Raw genomic sequence first — 24,296 nt, 5'->3', positions numbered from 1 at the left:
ACTGGAAAATCCTATATTACTATCTTGCTGATGTTTTTCTTTCAATTTTTTTTTCTTTCAACTTTTAATCTTATATTTTTTATCTCATGTTTCTTAAAAACATAAAGTAGGCCTTAGTTCATACTGGAAATACATAAAATATTTTTTTTTAACTTAAGCATCTTCCAAAATTGTGACTAATAATTTAGTCCTCAAAGTGATTTTCTAGTCAGGTTTGAGCAGCTCAAGATAAATTACAATGTATTGTTTTAAACTACTGTTAAACTAATGTATTTAGTAAAATCCCTGCCAACTAATTTATCCAAATTACCTTCTTATTTATATTATCCAAGTTATGTAGGAAGTACAAAGGAAACAATAATTTCTTTTGAATTTAAAATGCATTAACTCTGCATAAGTGTATAAGCTATGGAGGGATTTAAGAATGCAGTCAGTAACCTACTACATGACTTCAGGATTACCATTGTGGAATAAAGCGTTTTCTTAATAAAATACATATATTCAAAGTAATATAATAAAAAGAGAGGATTATTGAACCAAGAGTCAGAATACCTGGGAATTTTACCTAAGACACTACTACTTTTCTGCTTATAACCTTTGATGGCTTCTATTACATAAATGCCAAAATCATTACCTTGAGCCATAATGTTTTACATATGCAGCTAAAGAGGTTTCCTTTTTGTTCATTGAACGTGTGCTACAGTTTGGATATGGTTTGGATATGTTGGAGTGAGTTCTGCAAGTGTTTATATGTTGAATCTTGGTCCTGAGTGTGGCAGTGTTGGGAGGGAGCAAGACATTTAGAAGTGGGGGCCTAATCAGAGTCAATTAGGTCATTGGGAGCATCATCCTCAGGAGGGATTAATACAGGATTCATGGAATTCTAATGAGAGTGATCTGTTACAAAAAGAGCAAGCCTGACCTTGAATCTCTGGCTTCCTATCTTGTCATGTGATATCTTCTGCATGTACTCTGCCATCATGATGCCATCTGCCACAAGGTCCTCACTAGAGGCTGACCCAATGGGGACACCCAGTTTTTAAGTTTCAGTTTCCAAAACTGTCAGTTAAATAAAATTGTTCTCTTTATGCACAACTTAGCCCTGGGCATTTTGTTATAGCAACAGAAAACAGGCAATGACAATCAGCTAAGCCTGTCCTACCTTAGTGTCTAGAACTTTGCCCCCAGTTTTTTCTTTTGAGAGGAAAGTTTTATTCCCTTCTTTCTGAAGGCTTTAATCTCCAGCTACTGTTTTTCACATCTTTCTGTTTCCTTTTAATCAGTCACAATAAACTGTGCTGATTTTTTCTTACTGGATTACTCATAGGCTGTCTATCTCACGCACCAAATTGGATGCTCTAAGAGGGCAGGGAGATGATCCTATTCACTACAATGTGCCTAAAGTCTGCCACATTCCATCTATTGAGTGTAATTCAAAATAACATTTGATTTTTATAGCAACTGCCAAACCAATAACTAAAATCAGATTTCTTGATGGCTACATCCTCTCCATAAAACCAGGATGTCATGCATCTTCTCTATAAGTTAAACCATATGAGTGTATCAAGGTATATGAATGAATTTGGCTCTACCTTTAAGGAATTATAACCTATTCAAAAGTACAAAATGTGTCCTATAATTTCTCTCTTAAAGTTTAAGGTAGTGTAGTGTAAGAATTAATTGTATATTGTCAACCAACATTTTCCATATTTGCTCCATGAAAGATTTATCAGTTGGACAGATTATAATGAAAGTTATCATGGTTATATATGTGTGGCAAAATTAATATCTTATCATTTGGGGGTGACTATAATGCATTGCATGTCAAAGGTTCTGAGACATTCACAGAGAACTTTTTTTTTTTTCTCATTCACAAGCTTTTTGAATGTTGGAATTTTATCATATAGTGTTTACCAGTATCCCCCAAAAGTACTATTGTAAGGGACTCAATTTGAAAAAAGCAGGCTCCTTTCAGTCATGAGAGTGGTCACCAAGAACAATGGGGAAAGGTGTCCTGGGGGAGATCATAGCTAGAATTGAGTCTTGGCAAAAGAACAGATTATAGTTAATCAGATAGTCAGGACAATGCCTAAACAGCAAGGAGAATAGAAAATAGATTATGACAACTGTTTTCTTTAGAAATAATTTAAGAAGTATATCAGTTATTCATAGTGTGATTTAGAACATTAACATTCATTTATTAAATATGTTTGAGTGGCTTTGGAATAGAAAAATAAATAAGACATGGTACTTGCTCTGAATGGGGCCCACAAAATTCACTGGAACATGTGGAAAGAATGATATGAAATCCTCTGTCTTTAATGTAAATCGCAGGCAAGCAAACAAAAATAGCCCTTATTTTTTATTATTGTTGTTTACCTTTTAGATTCAACTTTTTACTAGTATAATTTATATTTAGTAAATAATTTCTAATTTTACATGTTTAAAGATATACATCATTTAACTATCAGCACAATAAAAATGAGCATTTCTATCACCTCCGAAGTTTACTTTATGACCTTTTTCATACAATCTTTCTACTGTCAATCCTAGCAACCAATGATCAGCTGCGTATCACTATAGATTAGATGTGTGTATTCTAGAGTCTCAGATAAATAGTATAACTCTGCATGTAATTATTTGTATCTGGTTTCTTTTTCTCAGCAGAAATTTCTTTCTAGATTCATCTAGGTTTCTGCACCTTAAATTAGTAGTTCAAGGCTTTTATTACTAAATAACATTTTATTACAAAGTAAATGAGCAAGAGTAGACTATATGGTACATATGTGTTTATCCTTATAATATGGCCAGATTGTCTTCTAGTGTTAACCAACTTTAAATTTTCTCCCAGTGTATGAAGGTTCAGGAGCTCTATCCCACTGTAAAAGCTTAGAATTATTAGTCAAGGTGTTATGTGGAATTTCTGTATCTATGGTAATTCAGATTATTTTCTATAATTTTATTTTTTGCAGTGTGTGTCTGGTTTAGTATCAGCAGGCTAAAAAAAGCAACATGAGATGCATTGCCTCCCAACTGTTTTCTGTAAGAGTGTGTGTGGGATTGGAATAATTTTTTAAGCGTTGGAAACAATTCACCAATGAAGACATTATGATCAAGTATTTTTCTTGGGAAAAAATCATTTTAGAATTCAATTTTAGAAAAGGAAATAAAGCTTTTTTTAAAGGGTTCTATTACTTCTTGAGTCAGTTTTGATGAATGGTATTAAATTGTTCTTTGAAAGTTATTTGCCTATTTTATATAAATATTCATACAAAATTATTCATAATATTATGTTTTTATCAGCTTAACTAGATATTTGATAATTTCTTTGATGCTTTTAAAAATAACCTTTGATTTTATTTATGATTTTAGTGTTAATTTTTATTTCACTGATTTCAATCATATTTATTACTTTTTATTAATTTTGAGCTCATTTGTTTCTTTATCTGTAGTTTCTAAACTTCAACTTTATCTGTTCTTATGTAAATACTTAAACTGATACATTTCTCTAACACTATTTTTCCTCTGTGTGCATATATATATGCTGTAGGTGGACAAAATACTTTTATTTTATTTATTTATTTTTATGTGGTGCTGAGGATCGAACCCAGTACCTTACATGTGCTAGGCAAACACTCTACCACTGAGCTCCATCTCCAGCCCCTTCCCGTGCATTTTGATAAATACTACTTTGCTTAAAAATAGTTACTAATTTTCTCTGGGAAGATTGAGTCGTGGATAACAGAATTCTGTTGTTGAATTTTCTAATATTGGGGGAATTTTCAGATGTGATTTTGATTTTGTATTCTAGATAAATTCCATTTTTAACAAAATATATTGTCTATAATAATTTATATTTGTTAGAATTTTATTTTTGACTCAGAATATGGTTTCTCTTGTTCAATGTTTATTTGCACTTGAAAAATGTATGTTCTGCAATTGTTGAATAACATTGCCATAAATATCAATTAATTTACAGTATTTAAGCTATGCCTACATGCTTACTATTATTCTGTCACTTTTTTGTTGATTAGAGGATTGTTGAAATTTTCAACTATTTCTATGAGTTTGTATACTTCTCATAACCTAGATGAAATTGTTCAATTCCTTGAAAGACACAGTCTGCCAAAACTCATACAAGAAGAAATATAGAATCTGAAGTCGTATATAAGTAAAGAAATTGAATCAATACTTAATAATCTTCCAAAACAGAAAGAACTTAACAAGATTACTTCACTAGTAGACTCGAACAAACATGTAAGTAAGACGTTAAACAAAGATCTGGTATTTTTTGGAAGGCAGAATCAGAGAAAATACTTCCTAATTCATTTTACAAAGATAGAATTACCCTAATACCAACACCAGAGAAAGAAAAAAAGACATCTCTAGAAAAGAAAATTAGACAAAATCATTATTTCTCAAAAACAAAATCCTCTACAAGATAATAACAAATCAAATTCAACAGTGAATACAAGAATTGGATACTAAGACTAAGTGGGATTTAGCTCAAATTTTTAAAGATTGATTCAATATTTAAAAATCAATTAAGGTAATTAAAACAAATAAAAAATTAAAAAATCAATTAATGCAATTCATCACATCAATAGCTAAAAAAAATCTGGGTTCCATCCACACACACGCACACAAACACACATAAATCAAAACTCCTACATGAAAACATAGGAGAAAAATCTAGATATCTAGATGATCTCATGTTTGTTAGCCAATCTTTAGATTGAACACCAAATACATGCTCCTTTAAAGAAATAATTAATAAATTGGATTTCATTAAAATCAAGATTTTCTGCTTTATTAAAGACAATGTCAAGTTCATGAGAAGAAAAGTCACAGACTAGGAGAAAAAATTTGCAGAAGACATATGTGATAATGGACTATTACTCAAAATATGAAAAGAACTCTTAAAACTCAAAAGTAAAGACATACACAATTAAAATAAGTGGTCCAGGGGCTGGGATTTTGGCTCAGTGGTAGAGCATTTGCCTAGCATGTTTGCGTCACTGGGTTTGATCCTCAGCATTGCATATAAATAAATAAATAGCCATCAACTACTAAAAAAATAAATAAATAAGTGGTCCAAAAACCTTAACAGGCACTTGACCAAAGAAACTACACAGACAGCAAATGAATACATTAAAATATTTTCTACACCATGTGTCATTAGGTAAATTCAAGTTAAAGTGTCAAGGAAATTTCATTACATACTAATTAAAATTGTCAAAATCAAGAACACTAATAATTGAGCTATATTTGGTTTAAATGGATTTGTTGGAAATGTTACCATGTTTACTATTTTCTACAGCAAAAATATTTTCAGTTATGTGTCAGATAATTCAAAGGACTTCAAAATTACAACCCATTTTTGTGTTTGAGCTCTGTGCTATGGTTCCTCTGCAGTGTACATAAAATGTTTTTTACTATAAATGAGTTAATATCGCATGCTGCTTTATGCCATGATATAAAAAGATAATAGTAAAAAACAAAAAAAAGAACGCTAATAATACCAAAAATTGATGAAGAGGTAGAGCCACATGAACTCTGATTCCTTATACAAAATAGTACAGACACTTTTGAAGAGGATGGCAGCTTTTTACAAAAAGAAACATATTTTTGCCATACAGTCCCACAAGAATGCTTATTAGAATTTTCCCAAAGAAATTGAAAATTTATATTCATACAAAAACTAGCACAGAGATGTTTATAGCAGCTTTAATCATAATTGCCAAAGCTTGGAAGTAACCATGACATCTTCAGTAGGTGAATATATAAGCTCAGCTACCTCCAAACAATAGAATATTATTTAATAGTAAAAATAAATGGTCTATCAAGTTCTGAGAAATATAGAGGAAATGCAAATACATATTGCTAAGTGAAAAAATCCAGGCTCTTTGAAAAAGGAATTCACTTCATCTTCTAGTAACCTGTGCCCCTAGGGTGCTATAGCCAGAAGCCACCTTGAGATAACTGAGTTTGGACTGCCAAAGTAGTCAGAAACCCCTGCATATTCCCATATCTGAGACCCTACAAACATCTACTGCATTGGCTCCTTGGGTAGCTGACTCATAATCCAGTTTGATTAGGTGTTGGGGAGAGTAGTTTAACATGAACCACTGACAATTCTACACAGTGGGAAATGAATGCTTCAATGTGGAGGATGATGGAGATTGCTGCCTCCAAAAAAACAGGGAATCAGGGAGTTTGACCTTTGAGACTAGGGGCACAAGTCATGTGTGATTTCACATGGGTTTCAGGACTGAAGGTAGTAATCAGGTGATTTCCATCAACCCTTTCTCAGTGACACTAACAAGTCACAGAAAGAACTCTTGAGTTTCCGCTGTTCCCTTAGCCACAGAGGCATGCTAGGAAGTCTTCAGTAACATTACCACGACTCCAGTTATAGCCCTAAGCTCTTCCACAGTAGCTACAAAGATGAATAATACTACTTTTGCTACCACTGACACCTATATGGACCCCCTGAATCAGCTAGCCCCACACTTGTCTAATCATGCACTATTGATAAGAATGAGTATAAATGTCACAGAAGGGATTCTATGATTCCCTGCAAAGCATATGGACCCACAGCAGTGTGTAATCAGAGGACAAGCGCTTCGGACCCCATACCCATACTCAAGGAGCCAGTACCACAATTCCATTCAAGTGACACAGCCAATATCAACAGTACCTGAGGAGCCCCCATCACCTGACAGGGCCACCCCACTTCTATTATAGGAGTAACCACACAGAGTACACCCCAGGCATTCTGGTGTCCACACATACCTGTCTAAACTGCTGTAGTGCTCCTATTTTACACAATGAATAGAAACAGTGGGTTTCTCTAACTCTAATATGGTACAGATTGTGCCCAAACTGACTAATTATAGCTCAGGAACGACCAGGAGATTACACTATGACACTGGAAATAAACTCAACATTGCCTAACAAATCAATACCCCAAAACACATCTTCAGGAGAAAGCCACTTACTAAGAAAGTCAACCCATACAAGTAGTAAGATATCCATTTCACCAATTATGCAAACATGAATGAAGGAATACAAGAGATGTGAAAAAAAAAAAAAGGAAATCTGACACCTCTGAATTATCAAAACTCTCTAAGTAATAGATTCCAAAAATATTGAAGTGGATGAAACAACTAATAAAGAATTCAAAAAACGGGCTTTAAAAAGCTCAATAAATTCCAAAAGAATGCGATAAATGGTTAAATAAAATTAGAAAGACAATTCAGGATATGAATGAGAAATTTAACAAACATATTTTGAAAAAGAACCAATTCAAGAATCTTGGAAATGAAGAACCCAATGAATCAGATTTAAAAAAAAAATTTTTTTTTGAAAGCCTTGACAACAGACTAGACAAAGTAAAGCAAAGAATATCAGAACTTGAAGACAGGTATTTCGAAATATCACAATTAGACAGAAATAAGGGAAAAAATAAGAATGAAAAGAACATGCCATGTATTTGGAACATCATTAAAAAAATCAAATGTTCATATTATTGGCATACCTAAAAGGGGAAAAATAAAGGTTAAGGGCCTAGAAAACCTATTCAATGGAATAATAGCAGAAAACTTCCCTAATCTTGGAAAAGACAAGGACATTGAGATCCAGAAAGTCAATGGAACCTAATCTAGACAAAAGAAAAAAAATCCTCACCACTACATATTATGGTCAAAATGTCAAATCTACAGGACAAAGGAATTTTTTAAAATATGCAAAAGAAAACTGCCAAATCACATTTAAGAGCAACCCTATTAAATCAATGCCAGAGTTCTCAGAGGAAACCCCCAAACTAAGAGGGCATGAAATAATGTATTTTGAGTCTTGAAAGAAAATAATTGCCAACCAAAATATTATACCCAACAAGTCTACCCTACTGAACCAAAGAAGAAATAAAGTCCTTCCTAGGTAAGTAAAAGCAAAGGAAATTTAAGACTGCCAGACCAGCACTAGAAAAGATGCTTTTAATGCAGCCCTATACTGAGAAGTAGAAGAAAAATAACCACCATCATGAAAATATGTGAATATAAAAATCCCATTAGAAGAGTAGATACACACATGAGAAGTAAAAAAGAATCAAACATTATTAATAGGTTAAACCATCCAAGTTCAAAGATGAATGAGAGAGTAAAAATGAAAAAAGACCATTAAAAAAATAGAAGCTCAACAAAATTATAGGTATGAGTCCATTCCTTTTGTCAATAACTCTGAATGTAAATGGTATTTAAAATATTCAACAATGCACTACCTATAAGCAACTGATTATAGACACAGACCAAAAGTAAAATTATGAAAAATGCATTTCCAATCAAATGGAATTGAAAACCAACCAGGAATAGCTACATTTATGCCTGATAGTATTGTGACTTTAAGGCAAAAATAATATGAAGAGACAAAAAAGCCATCATATGATGATCAAGGAATCAATTCATCAAGAAGAAATAACAATTATAAGTCAACATGGACCTAATATTGGAGTACCCAATTTTACGAACCAAACACTAGTAGACCTAAAGGGATAGATTCTGATACAATAAAATTCGCAGATTTCAATACCCCACTCTCACCAATGGATAGATTTTCCAGACAAAGAAATCAACAAAGAAACATCAGAGTTAAACTACACTACATCTACAAGAACATTTTATCCAAAAGCTATAGAATACACATTCTTTTCATTAGCACATGGAACCTTCTTTAGAATGGACCATATATTAACCCACAAATCAAGCCTTAACAAATTTAAAAAATTATAAACATCCTGTATCTTTTCTGATCACAGTGGATTGAAACTAGAAATCAACAGCAAGAGAGACTTTAGAAAGTTATACAAATATGTGGAGACTGATCAACACCATTTTGAATGAACAGTGGGTCATTGAGAAAATTGTAATGGAAGTTTAAAGATTCCTTGAAGCAAATGAAGATGGAAAGAAAACATTCCAAAACCTGTGAGATGCAGAAAAAAAACAGTATTAAGAGAAAAGCTTATAGCAATGAATGCTTACATTTAAAGAAAGAAAGAAAAAGAAAAAGGTCTCAAATTAAAAAACAATCTAGTGATGCATCTTAAGGTCTCAGAAAATCAAGAATAAAGTTGTAAAAGGAAAGAAAATCAAACTAGTAAATGGAAAGAAACAATAAAGATAAGAGCAGAAATAAGAAGAGTCTAAAAAATGAAAAGATAAGCAAAACTGACAGATCTTTAGAAAGAGAGAGAGAAAGAGAGAGGACTCAAATAGATAAAATTAGAGAAGAAAAAGGAAACACTACTACTAATACCACAGAAATTCAAAGGATCACTGGGAATTATTTTGAAAAATTTTATGTAACAAAATGGAAACATTGGAGAAACGATAAATTTCTGGGTACATGTGATCTAGCATAATTGAATTAAGAGGATTTAAACAAAACCTGAATCAACAAGTAAAAGTAATGAGATTGAATCAGCAATAAAAAGTCTCCCAATACAGAAAAGCCCAGGACTAGATGGGGTCACTGCTAAATTTTACCAAACATTTAAAGAAGAACTAACACCAATATTTCCTAAACTATTCCATAGAATTGAAAGGGGAATGGTAGGCATTCCAAACTCATTCCATGAGGTTAGTAATACCCTGTTACCAAAACCTGATACAGAGATAACAACAACAAAAAATAAGACTATAGACTAATATCCTTGATGAACATATTTGCAGATATCCTGAAAAATAAAATGCAAGCAAATCAAATTCAACAGCACATCAAAAAAGGTCATGCAATATGATCAAGCTGAATTCATTTCAGGGATTCAAGGATGAGTCAATTTATGGAAATGAATGCATACAGTACATGACAAAAAAAAAAAGGATAAAAATCATATGATCATTTCAACAGAAGCAGAGAAGTGATCTGATAAATTCAAATTAGGTGTAGAAAAACCATACTTCCATATACCAAAAGCTATATATTGCAGACCCATACCTAATATCATGCTGAAAGGGGCAAAACTGAAAGCATTTCCTTTAAGATTAAGAATAACATAAGAGTGTGAATTCTCATGTCTCCTATTCAAAATAATGCTAGAAATTTTAGCTAGAGCAATTAGGCAAGAAAACAAAATAAAATGCATCCAAATAGCAAAGGAAGAAGTCAAAGTATCCCTGTTTGTAAATGATATGGTTCTATACACACATACATACACACACAGACTCACATACACAAAGATTTCACCAAAAGACTGTTAGAACTAATAAATGAATTCAGTAAAGTAACAGGATAGAAAATAAATATGCAAAGTGAGTAGTTTTTCTACATGCCAATAATGCATTTACTGAGAAAGAAATAGTAAAAACAATCCTATTCACAATAGCCACAAAAATAAAAATAAAATAAACAGGAATAAACTTAACCAAGAGAGTGAAAAAACATCTATAGTAAATATTACAAAACACTGAAGAAAGAAATTTAAAGATACTAAACAGTGGAAAGACCTCCTGCGTTCACAGATTGGGAAAATTAATATCATTAAATTGGTCATACTACCAAAAGCAATCTGTGGATTAAATGAAATCCCTATGAAAATACCAATGACATTCTTCACAGAATTAGGAAAAATCCTAAAATTCTTAGGAAGCACAAAAGACTGCGAATAGTCAAAGGAATCTTGAGCAAAAAGAGTAAAGAGGCATCACAATACCTGATTTCTAGACATACTACAGAGCCATAGTAACAAAATCAGCGTGGTATTGGCATAAAAATGAACACAAAGACTGAAGGAACAGAATAGAGAACCCAGAAATAAATCCACAAAACTCCTTCCAACTGATTCTCAACAAAGCTGTCAAAAACATTCCACTGGACAAAAGACAACCTCTTAAATAAATGGTGCTGGATATCCACATACAGAAGGTGGAAACAACCTCCTATCTCTCACCCTGTATAAAATGCAACTAAAAATGGATGACGAACCTAATGTAAGACCTTAATCTACTTAATAAAAACGTAGGGGAAATGCTTCAAGACATTGGCACAAGTAATAATTTTTTTAGACTGGATTTCAAAAGTAGAGGAAACAAAAGCAACAATCGGAGATGTACCTCAGTGGTAGAATGGTTGCCTAGCATGTAAGAGAGGCCCTGAGATCCATTCCTAGTACTAAAAGAAACAAACGAAACTATTAAAATGAGCAAATGATCTGAATAGATGCTTCTCAAAAGAAGTAAGATGGATAGCCAGTTAATTTGTGAAAAGTGTTCAATATCATAAGCAATTAAGAAAACAAATCAAAACTACAGTGAGGTATCATCTCACTCCAATTGGAATATTTTTATGTCAGCAAGGATGTGGAGTAAAAAAAATAAATAAATAAAAACCCTTGTTGGTGAGAATTTAAATTAGTGCAATACTTTGGAAGTCTCTTGTAGATTCCTCATAAAAACTAAAAATAGATAAAGCAGCTATTCCATACTGGGTATATACCTGAAGGAAAGGAAGTCAGCCTACAAAAGAGACACCTGCATGACCATATTTATTGTGCTTTACTTGCTATAGCTAAGGAATCAGCCTAGGTGCCTGTCAACAAATGAACATACAAATAAAAATTATATAAATACATACACACACACACACACACACACACACACACACACACACATATATATATATAATGGTGTATTATTTAGTCATAAAGAAGAATGAAATCCTATCATTTGCAACCAAATGGAAGGAACTGGAGGACACATCAAGAAAATAAGACAGGGGCTAGGGTTATGGCTCAGTGGTAGAGCATTTGGGTTTGATCCTCAGCACCACATATAAATAAATAAAGGTTCATTAACAGCTAATAAAAATTTTTTAAAAAAGAAAAGAAGTCAGATACAGAATGACAAGTATCACGAAAGATACACTCTTTCACCTATGTGGAAACTGAAAATAAAAATTACCTGAAAGAAGTGGAGAATTACTTTGAAATGAGAAGACTGCCTGTAAAAGTTTAGGAATGAGCATAGAAAAAGGATGGATTGACATGATCAGTGCATGACATATGCATGCATGGAAATGTCACAAGGAATCCCACAATGAATATGTGTTAATAATAATAATTAATAGAAGGGAAAAATGCCAATATGAAAAAGCTACATAGTATGTGATTTAAGCTACATTACATTTTTCAAAAGACAAAATTGTGGAGATAATGAGAAGAACAGTGGTTGCCAGGAATTGCTGTGAGGAGAGGAATGAGTAAGCAGAAGAAAAAGAATTTTTATAGCAGTGAAAATACTCTGCATGATATTATAATGGTAAATATATGCCATTCTACATTTGTTTCAACCCATAGAGTGTGTATTACCAAAGGCATATGTCAAACTATAGCTTTAAGTGCTTATGATGTGTTAATGCAGCAGATTCACCAATTTGGAAAAATGTTCCACTCTGGTGGAGTACGGTAATAATGGGAAGACTATGCATGTGCAGGGACAGAGGGTGCATGTTAGCTTTCAATTGCTGTAATAAATACCTGAGATAAATCAACTTCAAAAAGAAGAAATGCTTTGGCTCACCGTTTCAGAGGTTCCAGTCCTGTTGGTTCTGTTGCTTTGGGTCTGTGGCAAGGCAGCATATCATGGTGGGGGCATTTGGCTGAGGAGCCTGCACACCTCAGGGTGACTGGGAAGCAAAAATAAGAGGAAAGGGTCAGGTTCCCAATATCCTCTCTAGAAGACCAGGTCTGTAACTTCCTCCAACAAGGCCCCACCTCTTAAAGATTCTACCAGTTCTCAATAGTGCCATTGGCTGGGAACCATACATGCTTTATACATGCTCCTTTGGGTGACACTTCAGTTCCAAACTGTAGTAGTGTGTATGGAAAATCTCTGTACCTTCCTCTCAATTTCACTGTGATCCTAAAACTACACTTAGAAAAATTTTAAGGTAAGTCATACATTCCTAAATAACCAATACATCAGAGGGAAAAATCATGAGAAAAATTAGCTAATACTTTCAGATGAGTCAAAAATAAATACACAGTTTAACAAAATTTTGGGATGCAGCTAAGAGTAGTGATAGAGGCAAATTTATAGCTATCAGTGCCTGTAGTAAAAAAGAAAAAGAGATTCTAAACCAATAACCTAACACCTCACCTTAAAATGGTGGAGAAACAAAAACACCAAACCCAAAGCAAGTAAAAAAGAAGACAGTAATAAAGATTAGTGTATAAATTAATGAAATAGAGAATAGTAATAAAGATTAGTGTATAAATGAATGAAATAGAGAACAACAGAGAAAACCAATGAAAACAAAAGTTGTTTCTTTGAAATGATCAATAAAATTGACAAACTCCTAGCTAGGCAGATGAAGGAAAATAGAGGGAAGACTTAAATTACTAAAACCAAGAATGAAAGATAGATCCTGCTTTCTGACCCCACAGAAATAAATAAAATAAGGGAGTGTTATGAACAACTTTATAAGGACAAATTTAGATGAAATAGATAAATTCCTAGAATAATATGAATTACTGAAATTGGCTTCTGAAGAAATAGAAAATCTGATTAGACCTATAATAAGTAAAGAGATTGAATTACTTGCTTTTAAGCTTCCCATAAGAAAAGTCCTAGGTGAGATATTTCAATGGTGAAAGACAATACACCTTTAAAGAAAAACTAATACAAATCATTCATGAATTTTCCCAAAAAATAGAAGAGGAGGGGACACTTCACATTCATACCTTGAGGACAGTATTACCTTGATATCAAAACCAAAGATATTGCAAGAAAGAAATTATAGACTAATATCTCTTATGAGTATAGATGTGTAAATACTCAACAAAATACTAACAAATCAAATCCAACAACATATAGAAGTGTTATTCTGTAGACTCAAGTGAGATTTATGTCAGAAATATAGATTAATAGGGTATCTAAAATTAATTAATATAATAAAGCACATGAGTAAAGGACAAAAACCTCATAATCCTCTCAATAAAGAGGGGAAAAAAGCATTTTTAAAAATGTAATATTGTTTCACGATAAAATCATCCAACAAATTTGAAATAGAATGGAACTTCCTCAACCCAGTAAATGGAGTTTATTAACGGAAAACATAGATGACATTATTCATACTTATTTGTAATTGTGAAATAGCAAAAGTTTTCCTTCTAAGACCAGGAATAAAACAAGGGTGTCAGCTCATTCAGACTATATGTTTATTCAGCATGTGTACCGAAGGTTCCAGCCAAAGCAATAAGGTAAGAACATAAAATAAAAGGCATCCAGTTTGAGAAGGAAGAAATAATTTGTTTTTTGCACATAATATGATATTACATTCTCTAGAGAAATCTCTAATCACATTGCACCCAATAAATATGTACAATTAAATAATTAAATAAGAAATAAATAGAAAGATTTTTAAAATGAAAATCCTGAGAATTACAATTTAAAATCCTATTAAAACTGATAAAGGAATTCAACATAGTTGCAGAATACCAGATTGACATATTAAAATAAATTGAATTTCCATATACTATCAATGAACGATCCAGACATGAGATTGCAAATTAATTCCATTTACAAGAGCATCAAAAATAATAAGACACATAAGAACAAATTTAACAAAAAAAAGTACAAATAAGTATACTGAAAACTATGAAATGTTGAAATGAATTGAAGGTCTAAATAAAAGGAAAAACATGCTTATAATTCAGAAAATGTTGTTCAAATGATAATACTCCCCAGGTTCATCTGTTTCACCTCAATACCTCTGTATCCAAAGAGTAAGAAGCAGCACAATGTATATTGTTCTGTATGCATTATTTATATTTTTATAAAGCCTGGACTTTGTATGAGCAAACAGGGGAAGGAGTGGATGTTCTCTGGTCCTGTTCCAGCAGGTGTGTTCATAGAATCAGGCCAGAATCACTTAACTTAAAACCTGACAAATAAGCTCTGTGTGGAGGAACTCCTGATAGGTCCTGATAGGTCCTTCCCATTGCTTTGAATTTCCAAATAATATGACTAAGAATGATTGAAACAGGATCAAGTGAAGTGGAGAGAAGGCAAGCTGATTTAATTACAGTGGTGGCATTTGAACTTCTTTAGTACTATCTGTGTGCCTTCTGTAGTTAGGAATCTCCATCTCCCCAGACTGCCTTCTCCTGACACCATGACTGCTTGTTCAAAGGCAGAGCAGAGCTAGTGGAAGAGATAGGCTTTATCTAAGGATGATCCTGCTGACTCAAAAAAGCAGAAAAGTTGAAGAGGTATCTGAAGGAGTTTCTGCTGGTTCTTCACTAATTTAGGTACCAGGGAGCAGGAGGCAGGAAGGGTGACAATAAATTAATTATTCTTTGGCCTTGATCTACATTTAGATTAGTCTGAGTTTGAGGTTCTGATCATAAAATGGAAAAGCTTTTGTTGAAAAAGTTCTACAAGAAAGTGGGAAAGGACTTTGTGGAGTCCTTTCCATCTTTCCAGGGGGAATCCAGGGGCTCCATGCCTGCTTGGTTCTTGTCTGTCCTTCCACTCTGCTCGTCTTTCTAAACTGAATGAATTGTAAACTCTCACCGCTTAATTGCTTTCAGAGATGGACCCCTGCATAGGTGGGAATGGATGTGCTCACATGTGTCAGAGTGAGAATGGCGTGGCCAGGTGTGCCTGCCACCCAGGGTACCAGCTGTCTGAAGACAAAAAGGCCTGTGCAGGTAGGAAGCTGAATTGATGGCTTAATTGTGTAATTGTTTGAAATTTTGTGGTAGTTCAGTTTTGAATAGGCAGAACAGCTAGGCGCAGAACTGTTTTCATTTCTGTGTAAAAAGGAACATTTAAATTCCTATTTGATCACTCTGAAAGGTATTTTTATAATGCTATAAAACTAAGTGAAATTCTTAGTTACAATTAAAAAAAAAAAGACCTTGTGTAGCTTCAGAATTAATGCTTTTTGTTTTCTGTTTTTTTATTCTGAAGTGACTTCTAGAATTAATATTTCAAAACCTTCCATAACCGCACAGGGAGATTTTTATTACAGACTACGGAAGGTGGGGATAACCTTTGAAAAGCAAGTGTGTGCAAATGAATGTTCTCAGAAGGTAGGAATAATTAAAATAAAAAAGAAAGGAACTCTGTAAATACAAGGTTACACATTTCTGTTTCTCAGAAATAGCAAAACAGTCATACTTCAATTCAAAGATGAAAGGGATAAATTATTCCATGACGAGGACAGATGAAGGAAATCATTCCTGTGGGACATTCTTTGTTTTAATAACTTCTGAAAAATCACAGAATCCTTCTTTTTTATCATGACATTTTCATGTAATGAGAAATAGCTTATTTTGACTAATTATAAAAATACAGAAATGTTTCCTGACTTATGGAACTGATAAACATTTTAAGAAATTGAAAATAATTAGACAAAAATTAGTGTTAAGTTTGTTTTATTCCTTTAAGCCAAAACTAAGATAAAATATTTTTATGGATTCTCTTGGCCGACTATGCTAAGGAGAACATATTTTGCTTTAGGCCTCTCTTTCCACATATCTGCACTTGGAATAGAATAAGGTCTTATTAAATAGTTGAAAATTGACAAATATGAATAGGCAGACAGATGGATTCATATATATACACATTCATACATACATACATACGTAGGGCATGTAGGATATGTATATGTAGGATACATCTATCCCTACTATCTTTTTCAAACTTTTAAAATCTGATACATTGATTTCATAAAATCTATCCCTAAAACTACTGCCTGTTTAGAGTTTTATAAACCTATTAGAAGAATGAATATTTCTCTTCTGAGCCTTGACTTGAGACACGCAGGACAGTAGAAAGAGGAAATCCTAGTCAAAAAAATTATGATGAGACTTGACATTTTAAAAGGAAGAAGCAAAGATTATCTGGGCCTCAAAACTGAAGTCACATGAACAGAATTGATGGTCAACACCAGGAGAGAGAGAAGGGACCAGCTTTCACCTGTCCTGCCTTCTAACATTCCCTTGACAACAGAAACTATGAATTTCTACATATAAAGGCCCCAAACCTGCCTTCCTAGTGGCTACACATATTGTCTAATTTAAATCAGAACGGTGCTGTTTTTGATTAACAGTGTGATATATATTCCTAAAGACAAATTTTGATAACTTTTATTTGCATTAAGTGACCTGTTTTTTTTTTTTTTTCTTTTCTGTTTTTCCAATTAATAGATAACTGTAGGTTCTAATAGATAGATGAGATAGATGTGCTTATGAGCATAAGACCAACAGAAGGAGTAATGTCAGGAGCAGTTGGTTTATTTACAAATGCCCTCTTCACACTAAGAATAGGGAGCCCATGTGGTATTAGTCCCTTCATTGAATGCCAGGGGATAAATGGTAATTAATTTTTATAGTTTACAAAGAAGTCTTAATTAGAGCTGCTAAGACATGACTGGTGTGTCTCTCTCTACAGATATAAATGAGTGCACCGAAGGGCTTGCTCACTGTGGTCATCACTGTGTGAACTCAGTGGGGTCTTTCACCTGCGCCTGCCATCCTGGCTTTGAGCTGGGAGCTGATGGACAGCAGTGTTACAGTAAGTGGCCACCATTGCTGCACAGGAAATGGGTATGTTTGACTGGTTTTAAATAAATGCAATAAACAGAAGAACAACACTGCATATCTTGCCAAAAAAGAATCTTCTGAAAATTTCCTCCTGGGGTGGGATGGGGGTGAGAGATGAGAAGTCCAGCCCCCTTCATTTTACAGGTAAAGAAATAGGGGCTTATGGGGCTGGGGATGTAGCTCAGTTGGTAGAGTGCTTGCCTTGCAAGAACAAGGCCCTGGGTTCAATCCCCAGCAAAAACAAAACAAAACAAAAGAAAAAGGAACAGGGGCTCGGAGTCAGAAGAAAATGGTTGGCAAAATGATCTGCCATGGGGCTGGCAAGGACTGAGCCTCAGGCATCCTGAGGCAGGACTCTCGGGCTCATGGCTCTTCTTTGTGAAGCGTCTGCCTTCCTTTATCACTGCTGCCATGTGGCATTTATTAATCACTACAAAACCGAAAGAAAAGGAACTAGAAGGAGTGAAATAACACTCTGTGGAAGGAGAAATTCTAGGTTGCAATATCATGCCCAACTCAGTGGGTGCCCAGATGCCTTCCTTGTGCCCTGGCCCTTCTGCTTCTTCCCCCATTGTCACTCAGCTTGCCTCTTTAAGAAGCTCATCCTATCTTTCCCTTCTCTGTCTCATGCATCCCTCTACCTCTTCTCTTCAAATAGTTCTGATCCATGTCCTTTGACCTTAGCTTATTCCTTATCTAAGTCCAGTTACACATGCCCTTTATTAGGACTATGTTACAATATTATTGTGCTGAGCTCTCCATGGTAGCTGTATCTTCCCAACTGTGGATGAACACATTTCATCTGTGGATGAATACATTTCCTATTTTACTTAGCTTAGAGCTATCTGATATAAATTCCTCAAGTTTTTTTTTCTCTCAATATTTCCCATCCTTACTCATCTCTACTTCTCCCCATCCTCTTTTTCAAATTACAGAAATTGTTCTCTTGTTTATGGCAGATTTCTTCATCTCTACTTCTTATGTGGTCTTGGTATATCAACAATAAAATTTTTCATCTTCAGATCCTACCTTCTCCCAATGGCTTCTTCCCTTCTTTCGTTAGTTCATATCTATATGCGAGCAGGAGAGTTTTGCTGTGTTGAAAGCACAGTCGTGCTAACTGGTTTCACTTTAAATTCCGTGTCATAACTCTCAAATGCTTAAGCAGTATGGCTGAACCCATCTATAGTGATATATCCAGGTTATATCACTTTTACCTTCCTTTCTCTTCCAAATAGTTTTTACCATCTCTCCATACTTTTGCCTTTATCCCATCTTATCTCTGACCTCATCCAAAAATGTAGGCAATCTATGATGCCAACAATCTCCCAAAGTCTCTCATAGAATCACATGGAAAGCCTTCACTTCTATTAGTATGAAAGAGTTGGCCCTATTACTCTCAAAGGCCATCTTCTCCATTGTGTTTTGGATTCCACTATCTTTAACATCTCCATATCTTTGCTTTTGCAATTATCCCCCCCTTTTCTGAATAGTCATTTCTGCCTTCTGGAATGTTCTCATCAACATAGAAACATGGTCAAGTATTTTCTATCTTTAAGGTATGTTCACATGGACCCACAGCCCACTAGAACTTTGAAAGCAAAATTTATGATGACTATAATCAGTGTCTCCTTTTTCTCATCTTGTAGCCCATACTAATCAGGATTCCATCTCCACCCACCCATGGTCAGCCAGGACCTCCACATTGCCAGATTAAATGGCAGTTTCTCTGGTTTTATTCTCCTTTGCCTCTCAGTATCTTTCAACACAGTGGACTACCTTTAGTCTTCTTAAATTTCTCATTTCCCTTCTGTGGTAATATACTTTCTTAGCTTTCCTCTCTGTCTGTGTTCTAGTTCAATGTCAAATTTGTATTTCCAGTGCCTCTCTTGTTTTAACTACATGTGAATATAATTAACTATAGACCCAATATCTTCATTTGTAAGACTTGTAAAGTCAAAATTGATAGAGCCAAAACCAAAATGCTGATTACGAGTCTAAGTCCCAAAGATGCTCTTCTCAGTTTTTCCATGTTAGTAAACTGTCCATTCAACATTAACACCAAAAACCCATGACACAAAATCAGCAAGTGACAGAACTTGGAATGGAACTAGAGTCTTTTAGTTCTATATAGACTGCCCTTTCAACCTCATCATCTGTTTATATGCATTATATGTCTCTTTATTGTTAACCAGGAAGAGGCATAGATACAGTAGTGATAAATAGAAAAAGTATTTTAGCATTTAATTTTTAAATTTTTAAATGTTGACAGACCTTTATTTTATTCATTTATTTATATATAGTGCTTAGAATCAAACTTACTGCCTCACACATGGTAGGCAAGCACTCTACCACTGAGCCACAATCCCAGCCCCAGTATTTTAGCATTTTAAACTGAGCTTCCTCATGAAGAGACATTATTAAGGTCACTGAATTCATTAGTCTCTTCTGTATAAAGTTCTATGTTTCTTGGTTTGCCAGTGTGGCCTTCAAGTCTACTGATATATTTCTAGTGTTAGTAGACTGAAGTTTTTGCTTCAGTGATATTTGCCTTCCAAAGAACAAACTAAATAAAATGGCAGGAAAAAATTGACTACTAATTAAGATACAACTTCTAAAGTCAATCTTTTCCTGAATGCCCTAAGGAATCCTTTCAGGAAGAGAGAGAAAATGTTGGTGGATTTTTTCCTTTATTATTAATATTTGGTTTTTAAATATGGACACAGTTTTAGGGGATGAATACATTTACAAATGAATGAAATAAGCCTTTTGCAATCTGAGTGGCGCATTCTCAGTTATCATGACAGAGGGGGTCATTATTGGCAATGATTATGAGCTATAGGCTTTCTGTAGAATTTACTTCAGAAAGGAACTTGCCCTACAGTTGAATACATTTAGTGGAAATATATTTTTATTTTTATTTCCATTATGTGACTGTTTGGCTAAGTTCTTTCTGCAGTCATCACCAGACCTCAGTATTTACTGACATATAAGCCCTTCTTGGTGGAAATTTGTATTATGAAGTATTTCAAAACCTGTAGGTAGAATAAATCTTTTCCAAGCATAGTAATATTTAACAATGAATTATTGCCCATCATCTAACAAGTGTATTTTAGGGAACTTGCTTTACCTTTTACCTAGAAAACAGTGTTTTATATTGATGTAATTTCTTCAGAGAAGGTCTCAAAACATTTTATACTATAACCATTAAATCTTCACACTGTGCTATGAAGTAGCTCTCACTAATTTCCAATTATTAGAAGTTAGAAACTTCCAGACATAGCATGTTAGATAAAACTTCCTTCAAAAGAGTGCATAATACAGTTAAACTTAAGTTCCATGCATACTTATTGAAAATAATGTATTCGATACCAATGGGAATCTGTGAGCATCATTTTTTAAGTATGTTTTTTTCAAAAGAAGTATGATATTAAGTCATTATTTGTCATCTGGACCAAGAACTCAAAATGTCAATTACTTCTTGTAGGCAGCTGTAGATATGAGTTTGAACTTGTTTTAGTCATATACATATATGTGGATGCAAATATACATATACACATATATACACATGTATAGATATAAAGCATACATATATATACACATGCATAATCATATGTATACATATATACACATATATGTGTGTGTGTGTGTGTACACATATATATTCTTTTCAGAACTAAGGATTGAATCCAGAGGTGGTCTACCACGAAGTCATATCTCTAGACCTTTATATTTTTTTTATCTGAGAGAGAATCTCACTAAGTTACCTAGGCTGCAATCCTCCTGCCTCAACCTCCCAAGTAGCTGGAATCACTGATGTACATCACCTGGCTTAGTCCCATATATATTTTTTTTAAAGAGGTTACTATACTATGGTTAATTTGTCATTTAAATTACTACCAGCAGACATAGAACTGTACTGATGTAATATCACAGGAAACCAGCTAGAACGAAAGGAGTTCACATGTAGTTCTTCAGATGAATACTTCTACGGATTTCCCCCCTGAAATTCTGATACATATTGGAGAATGTATTGCAGGTTCTGGTATTTTAAATATAATATATCTACTCCAGGAATCAAAACTCTTAACACCAACACAAGACAGGCACTAAACAGAAATGTATAAAGAAGGTTGAGTAAAAGGAAATAAGGAGCTGTGGGCACTGTGTTGACTGGAGAGGGAATTCTGGTACTGAAGAGGACACTTACTTTTTACTTCCTACTAAGTGTTGTCCAGAAGGAGGAGACACTCCTGTCAATGTGTCTGGATTTACTGATTCACTAACCAAGTGCTTAGTGAACACCCACCACGTGCCAGACACCGTTCTCAGCCTAGGAACATGATGATCAACAAGTCAGACAAGATTCTTGCCTTTGTGGAACATAAACTCATATAGAAAAGATAGAAAATGGAAGAGCTATCAAATAAATATGTACTGTGACGTCCCATATTGATAATACAGGTTGACTCTTTCTAATTCAAAAATATCAACTCCCAAGTCTCCAAAATATGAACTTTTGAGCCCTGATTTGACGGCACATTGGAAAATTCCACACTTGACCTCATGTGGTGTGATGTAATCAAAACACAGGTGCACTGAAAATATTGCACAAACATTACCTTCAGGACACATGTATAAAGTGGCTAGGAAACAAATGATTTTCATGTTGAAACTTGCATCTCATCTGCAAAATATCTCATTAGGTATAAGCATATGTTCTGCAAACTGAAAAAAATTAAAAACTGAAGCCATTTTGGTCCCACACATTTCAGATAAGGAATATTCAGTCTGTTTGTAATGAAAAGAAGAACCAAGAAGAGACAACAGTAAGAACTGAGACCCTAAGGTAGGGGTGAGCTTGACGTGTTTGGGAAACTGGTCAGAAGCCGATCTGGGCTGGAACAGTGAGTAGGGGGATAAACAAGCAATGAGATCAGAGTGGAAAGAAGGGAGAGGAAAGGGGTACATCATACAAGGCCATGAAGCCTGGGCAAAATCTAGCAAGAGTTAGGACTTTATTCTAAATGGGATGAAAAGGCACTGGGTGGTTTCGAATAAGCAGTGAGATGCTATGATATTCATTTTTTACAAAAAGTTCATAGACATAAAGAAAGAAGAAATTATGTTGTATGCAGGAAAATGGATGGAGTTGAAAAACTTCACATTAAGCAAAACCAGCCAGTCTCAGAAAGTCGACAGTCATATGTTTTCTCTGATCTGTAGAAGCTAGAGATAAAAGGGAACTCCTAAAAATAAAAGGGATAATAGTAGAGCAAAGGAAGAGTATCAGGAGAGAAAGGAGGAAAAGGAAAGGAAATGTAGTAGGGAACGAAATTGACCACATGATGTTATATGCATCTACAAACATATCACAATGAATCACACTACCGTGTACAATTACAATGTACCAATAGTGTGACTGTACTTCTGGGAGTTGACCATGGGGTGTGTGTGTGTAAAAGTTCTATTGAGGAAGTAGCAGCAGAGATGTCAGGGACAGATTTGAGATTTATTTTTTAAGTAAAGTTGAGTATTGCTAATGTAAATGTAAAGAAAAGAAGAGTCTCCAAAGATCCTTGCTTTGGGAATTCAGGAAAGAGATACATGGGAATTACTACTTCCAAAATGTGGAGTTCAGTGGAAGAACAGTTTGGGACAGCGAGATGGGGTATATTTGGAAATCATGAGTTCTGTCTTCACTGTGTAAATTTTAAAAGGCCAAATGAATCTGATAAGTTGTAAGATTCTGCCTATGTTCTAACTAGATAGAATAATCTGGAGGTTTATAAAGGAGAGGGCTGGATGGTAGTGCTTAGACCATGAGCAAGAATAGGATCACCTACAAATGGAGGGCATCTAGAAGAATGGACAGAGAACTGAGGCTGGGACCTCAGCACCTAGCAACTAGAATATGACAGAAGGTCAGGAAAGGCTGAAATGTACAGGAAAGTATGAAGAAAACCTGAAGAATGTGATTTCCTGTGAGGAAATCTAAGAAAAGATGGAAGAACTTGGTCAATGATGCCAAGTACTGCTAGAAATCAGGCAGTGTGACATTAACTGGAGAAGGATTACTTTCTCTCCTGATTGGATGTTTTCAATTAGCAGATGGTAAAATCTCCTTTTGTATCACATAGTTCCATCCATGCTACCATGGGCATAGATTTATAACCACTATTACAATTGGAATTAAGCACATTTTCATACTCCCAGAAAACTCCCTGTGCTATTTGTGGCTTGCTACCTGTTCCCTACCCCTAACCTTTGGCAACCACTCATCTGATCTTCATCACTGGAATTCTAGTTTTTTCTTCAATAATGTCAGATAAGTGGAATCCCATGGTATAGAACCTTTCTTCCAGCATACACCTTTAAATAAGCCTTTAAGTCAGCTAAGTTGTTGCTCACCAGAGTTCCATTCTGGGGTGAGTAGTATTCTATTATATGAATATGTCATAGCTAGGTTATTACTTAACCCTTCAAGGACATTTTTCAGGGTTTTTTTTGATAATTTATGATGAAAACTACTATAAATATTTTCATATAGTTTCTTGCATAAACATACCCAGGACTAGAATTGCAAGGTAACAGGATAAGAGTATATTTAAGTTTATACAAAAATGCCATATTATTTTTTGGAATGACTATAACATAGGTTATTAGCTTTTTTTTTCTGATTTTTTTT

At 34.2% G+C, this 24,296-nt stretch overlaps 1 protein-coding gene across 1 annotated transcript in view; it reads left to right on the top strand.

The window, feature by feature from the left end:
- LOC306637667 (EGF-like and EMI domain-containing protein 1) overlaps window positions 1–24,296 on the top strand; it is a gene marked incomplete at its 3' end in the record, with an annotated part of 604,663 nt that overhangs the window by 485,409 nt on the left and 94,958 nt on the right. The window contains exons 7-8 of the mRNA XM_079100439.1: window positions 15,590–15,709; window positions 17,457–17,579. Of these exons, the coding sequence (XP_078956565.1) occupies window positions 15,590–15,709; window positions 17,457–17,579 (243 nt within the window). The remainder of the gene's footprint in view (window positions 1–15,589; window positions 15,710–17,456; window positions 17,580–24,296) is intronic.

This window comes from Sciurus vulgaris, assembly GCF_902686455.1.
Source record: "Sciurus vulgaris genome assembly, chromosome: 10".
Lineage (NCBI taxonomy): Eukaryota > Metazoa > Chordata > Mammalia > Rodentia > Sciuridae > Sciurus > Sciurus vulgaris.
Note: the sequence above shows the minus strand (reverse complement) of the source record. Positions and strands in the feature narration are given on the sequence as shown.